This window comes from Mangifera indica, chromosome 15, assembly GCF_011075055.1.
Source record: "Mangifera indica cultivar Alphonso chromosome 15, CATAS_Mindica_2.1, whole genome shotgun sequence".
NCBI classification, from domain to species: Eukaryota; Viridiplantae; Streptophyta; class Magnoliopsida; order Sapindales; family Anacardiaceae; genus Mangifera; species Mangifera indica.
Window position 1 is genome coordinate 3508182 of NC_058151.1, and position 12700 is coordinate 3520881.

At 31.3% G+C, this 12700-nt stretch overlaps 1 protein-coding gene across 1 annotated transcript; it reads left to right on the forward strand.

Annotated features, from left to right (window-relative positions):
• The first annotated feature begins 1787 nt into the window (after nucleotides 1–1787).
• Nucleotides 1788–9002, forward strand: LOC123198405 (protein RFT1 homolog). The gene is made up of 14 exons (XM_044613110.1): nucleotides 1788–1953; nucleotides 2024–2103; nucleotides 2200–2294; nucleotides 2680–2840; nucleotides 3737–3888; nucleotides 4493–4611; nucleotides 5303–5466; nucleotides 5655–5729; nucleotides 6483–6551; nucleotides 7152–7289; nucleotides 7736–7891; nucleotides 8107–8159; nucleotides 8245–8423; nucleotides 8593–9002. The coding sequence occupies exons 1-14, from the start codon at nucleotides 1887–1889 to the stop codon at nucleotides 8651–8653; spliced, it is 1569 nt and encodes a 522-aa protein (XP_044469045.1). The 5' UTR covers nucleotides 1788–1886; the 3' UTR covers nucleotides 8654–9002.
• Nucleotides 9003–12700: the final 3698 nt, after the last annotated feature.

Genomic DNA, 12700 nt, shown 5'->3' on the forward strand with positions numbered 1-12700 from the left:
ACCCACAGTCCTTGTAAATGAAATAAATTTTTACTTAACCAAGGAGGCTTCTTGGAGAGTCTCCTTATTTGGAACCGTTACACTAACTCCTAATTTTATAACCATCAAATTCCAGTTCATGTATAATGCCTACGTATAGTGGATTTTTGCCCATTCTTTCTCATTTTCATGTTTTCTGTTTGATATTCCGACTAAATTTTGACCAACAATGGACAATAATCCTTCGCCATTGTCAATACCCGTATAAAATTTCGTTGGTCTGGTTTCTCTTTATTTTACTTTCGTTCATCATCAAGTTTCCTGGTTTTTATGTTCTTAGGTACTGTTTAAGTTTTACTTCGTTATTTCCTCAAAAAAGTTTAACCAACTGAGTTAAGAATTTTGGTTTATGTTTGAATGTGAATCTATTTGCACGAGATTGAACTAGTTTTTAGTTTGAAAGATAGCAACTTATATATTTCATTGCTTGGAGAGAGCTACCTAGTTGGCGTAGCTTTACGGCAAGTGGATGGCTATGAACAAATTTTGCTTATTTTTGGGGTGTACATCTAACAATTTTTAAATAGGGGAAAATTATAAACTTTTCATTTAATATTTTAGCTTTACAAATAAATTATTGAAGGTTTTTTTTTTTTGTTATTTATTATAACATTTACCAGTTTTTTTAAGGGTGGAAAAATATTGTTTAGACAAAAAAAAAAAAAAAAAAAAGGATTTTGTTTAGAATAAAGGCCAAAGGATTTATTTCCACCCATAGATTGCTCCCTTATCAAATTTTTTTCTTTTAATTTTGAAAAACTTTTTTACTCGCTCATAAGTTGTTAAAGTTAATCAAATTCTAACTCTTTAAAATTTTATTTCATTCCCCCCCCCCCCCCCCCCCCCCCCAATAAACCCTAAAAATTAAAATTTTTTTCCTAGATTAAATTTTACAAAATAACATTTTCCTCTTCAAATTTATTTTTCCATCACTAGTGCCATCATCGACAGTCTCTCCTTCTTGACACTTCTTCTCCCTCCGAAGGTCCTCTCTCCCCATCTATCCCTCTAATTGATCATAGAACGTCAAATCGTAAATGGGAAGATAAAACAACGTTTGGCTTCATCTTCGAAGCCAAATGATGTTTTGTCTTCCCATCTTTGATTTGACACTTTGACGAATGCTTAGAAAGATATATGGGGAGAGAGAAACCATTAAAGAGAGAGAAAATGTCAAGACTAAGGAGTTGTTAGTGATAGTGGCGGTGATGGAAAAATAAACCCTAAGGGTGGAAATGTTATTTTCTAAAACTTTATTTAATGAAAAATTATTAATTTTTAGAGTTTAGGAAAAAATGATATAAAATTTTAGTTTTTGTTAATATTTTAGGTGAAATGATGATTTTACTTTTAAAACTAATAAATTTAATAATTTATAGGTGAATAAAAAAAATTTTCAAAGTTAAAAAATAAAAACTTAGAAAATGAAGAATGTTTAGGTGAAAATAAATCCCTCAGCCTAAAATAAATTATTAATTAAAATTGACAGGTAAATATAGTGGTAATGGGTTGTGTCGACTTTCACCATATTTCGGCACGCCCCAATCTTGGTACACTGTTGGTCATGTGTTGGGCTTTCAAATTTCTTAAGCCGGTATGATCCACATTTTTTTAGGGCTTTGACCCGGCACTGTTGGTCATGACGCGATGGACACTGCCAATTGCGCCCTAGCCCAGCCCATCAACAGGTCTACCTTCACAAGTCAAAACACAGCACCAGAGACCATCCTGGCTCCTGAGGAGTCTTTTTGTAATTGCTCAGTTAAAGCCGAGGGAGCTACCTAACATTTACCATTCTATTTATTTATACTGCAATTGAAAATCAAATTGCTGCAGTCCAATTCGACATGTCTAAGGCTTCAGCCTCAGCAGATGATTCAACAAATTTCTCTCGTACATTCAAATACTTATTAGGTAACGATCACACTAACTTTCTTCTTCTTAAATCTTCTGAGTTAACTAATTTTTTTATGAATTTGATTAGCTACGCAGTTCCTGTCAAGGGGAATTCCATTTATATTCAATTCATGGATCGTCCGGCACCTTACTGCAGAGGCTTACGCTGTAACAATTTCATTTCGTTTATCTTCTTTTCATAAATTTTAGTGGTGATTTTTTAAATTTTTTTCCCTTTTGTTTTTTGTTTGTTCATAAATGCAGCTATACGCAGTTCAGTTCCATCTTTTCGTCACCTGCGTCTTGTTTCTCAGTCGCGAGGGATTCCGGCGAGCCTGCCTGCGTGCTGACATTAAGTGGTACTTGTACATATTTGTTTACCTCGATCGGTTTCGTAATTATTATTTACTTCGTAAACTACTTGATTTTGTTCTTATAGGCTTTCATCAAAGGTTTAGTCTTGTTTTCATTTAATTTAATGTCGGTGGTCAATTAAAAATTTAACAAATGTAGGACATTGGAAAATTCTATTATTATTATTATTATTTTTTGTCTGTGTTATGCTGATTTTGATGAATGCCAAACTCTTTAATAGCGATTTTCCTGAGATAATGTTTGATTTAGAGGGAGAAACTCATGCGATTAATTTTGTTTTACTTGTGATTGAGCACTTCTAGTTTCTATCTTAAGATAGTGTGGTTGTATACTTTTTTAACTCCAATATGCCCTGCATTTATAATGCAGGGATGGTACCTCAAGAGAAGCCAATGCTGCAAAACTGTTGAAAGTGGCATGGTTAACTCTTCCTCTTGGCATATTAATCACAATTGCTGCGTGTTCTCTGGTCTTTTGGTGGCAAGGGTTAAGTTATTCAAATCCATATGCGCAAGCTATCTTGATTAATGGTATTGTTTTACATCTTTCTAGTTCAATGTTCTTGCTGTATGTGTTCACTTTGTTGTGATTGACTAACTCAAAATGAAAAAAAAAATAGTCTGATCTTAGGGATATATTCACCCGAAGTTGATCAACTGTTGATATCTTCATTGGGGAATTGTGAATTTACCCAGGGTGTTTAGGAAGTAAATTACAAATAGAAGTCTACTTATTTAGGGAACACAAGACGAGGATTGAAAGAGTATCACAAATCTAAGGTTGTGATAGAAAATATTGGTGTGGTTTTCATGGCATTTGTAAGTGATGAGATAAACTTTAAGATGATCAGATCTGTCACATGATGACCCATTGGAGGAATCAGTGGAGCAAGAAAGTAAACTTAGCTGCATTCCTGTTTAGATAAGGATGCAAACTCACAAATCATTGGCCAACAGCTAGGCTAATGTTAGATTCATTGTCCTTAAGCAGGTTCCTGATCTTTATTCTCTCTCATGGTTCCCCTTTTCCTCCCCCCATTCTCCCCTTTGTCTATTCCCACCTAACTTAATAACTCACTATTACAATCATTCACACACCTTAGCCTTTGATACCTTTTCAACTTCTATTTTAATCCACATGCATGTTTGAATTTATTGGGAACCTAGATACAGAACAGCTTCATTAGTTTTTCCTAGTAAGTCTGAATATTAGATATTTTTGAGCTTCTGAAATTTTTGGTTAGTAAAGATAACCAAGTGCATCAGGGAATCTGAGAAGCAAGGGGCAGAATGCTTATGATAAAATTACATGAGCAACTATGCATAGTCAATCTTATACTGATTTTATTATCTGAGTTAAAATTTTCTTTGATATTCCTCCTTTTCTCAGTAGCTTATTTATGGAATCAATTGATATTGTATGGCAGGTTGTGCATGCATATTGGAACTATTTGCAGAACCTTTATATATCCTTTCTCAAAACTTGCTTCTTCTCAAACTCCGGTTAATGGTTGAAACTGTGGCAACACTTACACGTTGTGTGACTATGTACATTCTCATTGTCAGGCAGGTTGACATGGTAAAGTTTTTTAAAAGACTATGTCTCCAATTTGGATGCATACATGTCATCACCCTGCTTAATTTACCTAACCATACTCTGCTTCTTGATAGCTTATTAATCCTTCACGGGTTGATTATTTTGTAATTTTAAGATATTTCTCTGATTCTGTTCTGATATCAATTTCCCTTTTGCTAAGTGCAATTGGTATAGCTGTACCAATGGTTGTTGGCATGCTGCTAATTCCCTGGGTTCTACCCCTGTGTGTACAAGAACTAGTGTTTTATCACATTATGCGCAGATTATTTGCATGTTAGCTTTTCGTTTTCCTCTCTTTGCTTGCACATTTTGACAATTCTTGTGTTTGTTGTCAATGCTTATGACTAATATATCTTTTCATCCGGACAGCTTTCTAATACGTAACTTAAGGACTAGGTGGATGCTTCCCATTTTCTGTATTTTTAATTAAGCTTATATTAGAATCATCTTTTTGGAGACAACCTGTATTTTAAAGACATGTAGAATCTTCTTGGGTTATTCTAATTTTTTGGATATAGCCCTAAGGTTTTCTTTTCTAAATTTGATTATTGCTTCTCATTATCAGTAATCTTATTAAATCTTACAGGAGAAGGAGATTATTTTTGCATTGTCACAAGTTGCATATGGCGCTTGCTTGTTCCTAGGTTACTGGGGCTATTTTCTTCTTTCTCATGCATTTAGAACTTCTGAGCTTTTTCCTTTCAGGTACAGATCCTTTTGTGTTTGACTCCTTATTCGCTCTTGTGATGAAAATGCTTGGATTGTGTACCCCTCCTGCCCCTCAAACAAAGTAATGGCATCATTATGTTGTTTGTATCATATATCATGTTATTCGGATATCTGCAACTATTTGAGCTATAAACTTACACTTTTTTAATATACCTAGTAATCTTTAATTTTTTAGCTCTATATATCTTATGAATATAAACTTTGGCTAGCAGAATGAGCATATTAACAATATATAGTCCGACGGCTAGTTAAGTGGACTGCTGCAAATCTCACTTTAAAGGTTAAACTTCCCATGCATAAGGAAATTATAATATTTTCAGTTGGCGTCAGTCTTGCTCACTCTTGTGGGTATCAAATTTTTGCCTTCAAAAACCAGTCAAATTGCCATGTTTTTCCAGGCAAAACATTTTACAAAGTGTAAGCCTAATATCATCTGACATTCGATATACTAAGCGTCTATTCAAGTATACGCTCCAACCTATTCAATTTCTAGATTGTATTTATGATAAATAATAATCATGCCGTGCTCTTAGATTTACTTGCATTAATTCACCATCAGTTTTTGCCAGTTGATCAGCTATGGTTTTCTTAATATTTTACTCACTACTTGCCTTGTCACCTAATTATTGTTATCTGCATGTATTGGATAAATAACACACTGTTACAGGTTAGGAAATATGATGAGTTATGATCGACAGCTCTCAAACATGTGTACGCTGTTTACACTTCAATCCTTTCGAAAGCTGCTCCTTCAAGAGGGAGAAAAGATGGTCCTTGTATGGTTGGATACACCATATAATCAGGCTGTATATGGACTTGTAGATAAATTAGGTAAGTGGCAGGTCCAAGTAATCTTGCATTGTAAAAATACTGTGAATAACCCTGCTATCAGGATAGACTGTTAACTTGAAACAAGTGCTACTGATTTTGATCTTTTGCTATTTTAATTAAGGAAATGTTATGATAATTGCATGTTAGTGTAAATAGCATTTTTAATGGTATGCTTTGTTGCAATCCAGGGAGCTTAGTGGTGAGAATGGTGTTTCTTCCTTTCGAAGAAAGTTCATATGCTACATTTGCCAGGTCTGCATCAGGTTTATTTCTCTTCTTCATGCTGCATGATTTTTCTTATTTTAATATAATGTCTACATGTTTGTCTTTGCATGTATTTTAATCTTGTTTTATACTCTTTTTTTAATAAGATAAACAATATATCTTTGTTAGTAGATGATATTTGGTTTGCAAACTCAAGTTAGTTTCTTAGATTGTGTGACTGGAATCACCTTAGTTTTTTTCCCTGGTTGTGAGCCAGTATAATGCTTCCCAGAATGTGGATTATTTTCCAAAACAATTGTTTGGTAGTTTCCTATGTAGTCTCACACATTCTCAGAGAATAAATTGATGCACCTTTTTAAGTTGTTCTATTGATATGTGAAAATGTTTAGGAACTGATAAGAGCTGTCCTTTGTTTAGGAGATATGAAATCTCCACTGTGATGTTGGTCAACCATATTTGATGTGCATGAGACATGTTCTGCATTGTAAATAATGAGTTAATATATGTTTTAGTGGTTCATCATTATATATTGGATGATATTTTATTGATTCTGGATAAATGATATTTTTTTTTTCTTTTGTATTTTTTCACTGATATCTAAGCATGTGTAGACTTAAAAATAAGTTTGACCCTCTTGAAGAAGTGTTGTCATTTTTGAACCTATACCTTCTGAATGTTAAATTTGTTTTTGTCTCAGTTTTGAAAGAATCCATCTAATTCTTTGGGAGTGTGTGGCAGTTCAACTTTATAAATTATGTCTCAGATTTTATAAGTATTTTATTATTTTACAGGACAAGACCAGAAAAGCAAAAAAATTGGTAGTAGCCTTACAGAGGCCCTGAAGCTTGTTCTGTTAATTGGTATTTCACTTGGCTCAGATCCTTTTACTTCATTTATCAAATTATGTTTGTGGGGGTGGATTTTGGCTCCACTAGTTGTGTATTTTGGTAATGGAAAGAACATAGATCATGTGAACTTTAATCTTGGCCCATTCTTCATTGCTGTCATTGTTTCATATTTCATCTCCTTGCCCTTCTCGGCCATTGCAATCTTAAGTTTTTCTTGATTAACAGCTCTCATTATCTTGATGATCAGCCTGCATGTTTTTTTGGAGTGAAAAGTGCACAAAATAGTCTTAGGCTCCCATCAAATGCCACCGAGACTTTTTGACTGGAAGGGTAATAGAAATAAAGTTGAAAATAGAAAAGGTGAATCAACTTACTCGTAATAAGACTGCCTATTTGTGAAACCTTATCTACAAGTCGTGGGAAGGTCGATTCACTTTGTTCAAACTTATAATTTTTAGTTGCTGATGCAACCTAATTCTGGGAAATCATGTCTGATAGGACCAATGTTGTCCGTTAAGAATCTCCTGGGAGGGTATCATGTACTTGAAAGGGTTCCTCTTTTATTTTTTATCAATATTTCCTGGTCTCATGCTAAGATTTCATATACTGTAGGTCTTATATTCATGGCATTTGGGCCAAGCTACTCATACTCTCTCATCAGATTATTGTATGGTCAGAATTGGAGTGATGGAGAAGCATCAGTAGCTCTTAAATACTACTGCCTATATATTATTATTTTGGCTATGAATGGTTAGTGAACTTTTTTAATTACATGAGCAACTACTGCATTGCTATTTTTATTTCCTTTTTCTTGTGTACAAATAAATACTGTGTATAATGCTGCCCACCAATGTTGTTTCATTATTTTTCACCGAGCCATTTTGTTATCACTAATTATTTTTCAAAAGACAAGTGCTGTGGCAATATCTGAAGGCTACATTGATAATCATGATCAACTCTTAATGCAATTGCGATCTCCTGACAAACAATTGCAAGTTTTTGGTTAATGAACATCTGTCCTGCTGTACCCTTAGATAATTGTTGCAGAAATTTAGTCCTTCAGTTATGAATTTGGTTATGCACCAACGTCATTGATTTGGTTGACAATATGATGTTAAGTGATGGCAGAAATATCTTACAACTGTGCCCTCAGACAGTGGTGTTAGAATATGATCTTTGCTTTGATTTTGCATCAGGAACTTCTGAAGCATTTCTACATGCAGTTGCCACAGAGGACCAAATCAAACGGTCAAATGATTCATTGCTTGTATTTTCTGTGATATACATTATTTCCAATGTCCTATTAATACAGGCGGCTGGTGCAGTTGGATTAATTCTGGCAAATTCTTTAAGTATCCTTTCACCTTAGCCATCATGAACTCTTAAGTCTCTCAGACTAGCTATATATCAAATTTAACTCATCTTAAATTTATAGGCATTAGGGTGGTGATATTATTATGGTCATGGTTGATCTCTGATTCCTAGACTGATAAGTGTCATTATCAGTGAGATTATGGATGTTTAGATTAAAACTCCATTGCTATATGGTTTCTTGACTGTTTTAAAGATATGTCTCTGAGGATTATGTACTCTGCAGTATTTATCAGGCATTATTTCCAGGTATAGTCCTTACTATGTAATTCTGTCAGGTTTCGGCTACCGATATGAACCTTATGCTAAATGATTTTATTTTCCATTCCCTCAGGATTCTACCTTGTTTTCCTTCCGCAGCTGCTTGCCTTCAGGTTGGCCGATTCTGTTGCTTTCAGGTGTAATTACTCTCCTTTCTGAGAAAATATTTCTGGACCGGCAAAATTTCTGGCCAACCTTCTTAATTCATTTTTCCATCGGGCTTACTTGCTTCTGCATCTCATCCATTGTAATGTAAGCATCTTCTTGTCTTGTCAGCCCTTTTAAGTTATTATAACTTCTAAATCCAGCACTTCATTCTATTATCATTGGTTTTATTGTTTTTAATCGTAATGATATTCATTCTTTCCTTATTATGCTGAAATATAATCATAATAAAAACCTTTGTTTCTATGATCAATAGCTATCATGGTGAGAGGACTTTTATCAACAAAATTATCCGATTCCGTGATCACCTGGACTGAAGAATTCAGAAAGCTCTTCATATTTATATATATACATTACAGAATGACTTGTGAATCATCCAGTCCCAGGAAAACAAGGCAGGTAAGAGCCATTATTTTTTTCCCCCGAACTTATCAAACAGCTTAGTGAAGGAATAAGAGAGCCGGTGTTTCGGTAAACTTTACTCTTCCAGAAATTCAACTTGTTTGGGACTGGTAAGAACTAGAAAATAGATAAAATGAATAGCATATTGACCTCTTTCATGCCACCTGACAATATTGCTTTTGTGATTCTAACAATATCGTGAGTTCAGTATCTTAATAGGATTTTGTCCTATGATTATGAACAGTGATTCAGACCTTTTTTTCATCTTTATTTGTTAGCTATCATCTTTATGTGGAATATTCTTGGTGTTTTATCCTGGAAAAGCTAAGGGCAACTTTTAGAGCATAAAATTCAAACACAAAAGCTGCTTTTTCTTTTTGCCAGCTGAAAAACATGGTGCTCATACTCTTACTTAGGGGGGGTTTGATGATATTTTCTTGAATTTTATTTTTGGTAATTTTAGTGGTTGTTTTATATTTTTGGATACAATTAGATTATGTGCATATACTTTTTGATACACAATTAAGCATATAAATAATGTGATGTTATATAATTGAATGATTTTGAACTAAGGATAAAGTAACACTCAATCATATAATAATATATTATTTGTATCTAATTATGTATTAAAAAGTATATGTACATAATATTGCTCTTTGAGTAATGTTATATGAAAACACTTTTGGTATATAATTTGAGTGCACAAATAATATGTCTATGTGATTGAGTGTTATTTTATCTTAAATTTAAAATTATTTCATCAAATGATGATATATCATTTGTGTATTCAAATTGTATATCAAAAGTTTATATGTATAGTTTTATTATTCTCGTTTTGGATGCAAAAAATGTTTGGCAATTGATTTAAACATTATTTGGGGGGCTCTAATTTTGCATCGATAAAACTATATATATATATATATATATATATATATATATATATATATATATATATATATATATATATATATATATATATATATTTTACTTTATAATTTATATATATAAATGATGTGCTTATCATGTGATTAAATTTAAATTGTTTTGAATTAAATTTTAATTAAATAATAACATATTATTTATATACTAAAAGTATTTGTATATAATATTACCTATTATGCTGTTATAAAACTTTTTTGGAGAGGCTGCGAAGCTATAATTGGGTCAGAGTGAAATGGGCTTCACCAGGTTTGTTTTAGTTGTGAATTTTGACAGCATTGCTGATAGTAACTTCAAGCTTATCTAGTTTTTGTCATTTTAGGAAGAGTTAACATAAAAATTCAAAAAATAAAAAGAAATGGTAGAAGAATTAAACGTTAAGCAGTCATAATGGCCCCTATATAATGACCAAAGCTATTTTATTTGACAAAAAGAGTTAACAAAACTAGTAAAGTTATAGAACTTTCAAGATAAAAGGTTTGGGTCCAAGTTTTTTTTACGGTTATGAAATATTGATTTATTTGATATAGTAATTATAGGTTTCATTGTATTTCAGGTTTATTTAGTCATTGTGTTTTAGGTTTATTCTTTCAATAAATACAGATAGGTCTTGGTTACCGCAAAAAAAAAGCAACTTTATTTATTATTCCAAATTTTGCTTATGATTTCATATACGTATTTGAGAAGAAAATTTGAGTAGTTTGAAGGTTGAAATGAGGAAGAAAGAAAAAGCAAACATAAAAGAAGAATGTGATGATTCATAGGAAGGGCACGGGTGAGTGATTGTCACTCCATCTCCCCAGCAAAGAAAAGCAATAACAGGGATTGGTAATTATAAGGTTTGACAGGTTGAGAAAGAAAAAGTTAGGCATAAAAGAGACACCCAAAAAATCAAACTTATGATTAAGACAGAGACTAGGGTATATTGGAGATAAGAAGAAGGCTAGTATCCAAGTTAAAACATTTGGTTGTAAAGTGGCTTCCATTTTCTTAAACAAAATGATTATGGGTTTTGCCAAACATTTTGGATTCTTGCTGGATTTTCCTGGCACTAATGCCTTGTCTTTTGCTTTCAGTTATCATAAATTATTAATCAGCCTCAAAAAGTAGTTTTCTTTTCTGATTATATTTTAAAATTAAACTCTTAACTTATTTAGTTCAGTAATTGTGAGATTAGTCATTGGATGAAGAGTTTTACTTGTTTGGTTATATTTCAAAATTTTTTTATAGGATTTTAAATAAGTTTTTATACAACTCTTAAAATTCAAAAATAACTTACGCTTTATAGATTTGACTTAATAAATTTTGTATATTACAACCATAGGATTCAAATCGTTTATCGTATTATATATCAAAAATTTAATTTTTTATATTTTGTATCATATCTTAGGATATGTCTTTTAAATATAAAATAATAAAAAATTCTAATTAATATGTCATCGTTTTAAAAAATTATTACAAACATATTTGAAAACTTAAAATTTTTTATAAACACTCTTATTACATCATTATTTTCTTTAAAAAAATATATTGATCTGTGTTAATAATATATATAATATTATAGGATATATATTGTATTGTATAATACGTCAATTGTATCACATTAATTTGATATACTTTAACATATGTATAATTTTTTATTTGTATTGTATGTAAATTATGTATATTATAAAGTAGTATATTGATAACTATGATTACAACCCTTTTAACAAATTAATACTTGAAGGGTTTTTTAATGTTTTTTAACCACATAACTAACAATTTTTTCACAAAAACTTACTATTTTAAAACAATAAAATTATTTATATTCATTTTATATACACAAATAAGTATATATTTGATATATGTCATTAAGTAATTAGATAATTTTAAATTAAAAATAAAATAATAAATAATTATATGGTGATATATTATATGCGTTATATATCAAAATAAAAAAATAGGTATGTGTAATATTAATCATTTTAAAAAATTGATTTTGTGTCAACAATTTATTGGTGAAGTCAGATGATATATTTGTCTGCTTACCCGACTAGTAATTCTTTTTAAACTGGTACTAATATGGGAAACTTCACAGGTTCCCTTTGTTAAATCTTCATTTTACCTTGGAAATTCTTTTATTCCTTATTAAGACTATGTTTCTCTTCAGAAAAATAAACATAAAAATAAAGAGCCAATTAAAGCAGTGTTTGTTTTTAGTCTGGCTCTGATCAAGATTGACGAAAACTTTGTTAAGTTTTATGCATCCTCAATTTTCCCACAAGAAGAAATAAAATATAAATAATCATGATTATTAACATTTAGAGAAGGCCCCATCTCTTCAACCCTTTTTTTTTTTTCTTTTCATACACCTTCATTCATATAACCAATCCAATTTTATGCTAAGTTCTCAAATTTCGATTCAACAAGACAATTAGGATTGGATTTAAGTCAAATTAAGTTTGAGTTCATTTACACTTGAGTTTGACTTACTTTAGTTAAGTTAAGCTTGAGCTCGAGTTTGAGTTCAACTTCACCGAATTAGTTTTAAATGTGTTTAAATTCAGTTTATTTAAGAGGAGTTACGTTTAAGTTCAACTCAAATCAAGCTTTGAGTTCGTTTTATATTAAAATTATATCATTTTGATACATATTAATTAAAACATCGTTTTTGGTTAATTCGTATTGAATTTTTAAGCTCGCGAATTTAACAAATCAAATACTCTTAAAGCTCGAGCTTGAGTTTGAGTTCAAAAATATTGACTCTCATGCTCGAGCTCACTTAATCCAAGGTTGTTTCAAGCTCAAATTTAGCCCTAAAGACAATTGAAAAGAAGAACTCATACACTAATTTAGAATCTAAATATTTATATGAGCAATGTTATATGTATCTATTTTGAGTATATAGTTAGATGCATATTTGATGTATATCATTATGTGATTGAATGTTACTTTATTCTTAATTTAAAATCACTCAATTATTTAATAACACATATCAAATATATATCTATTTATATATTCAAAATAAATACGTATATTTTTAT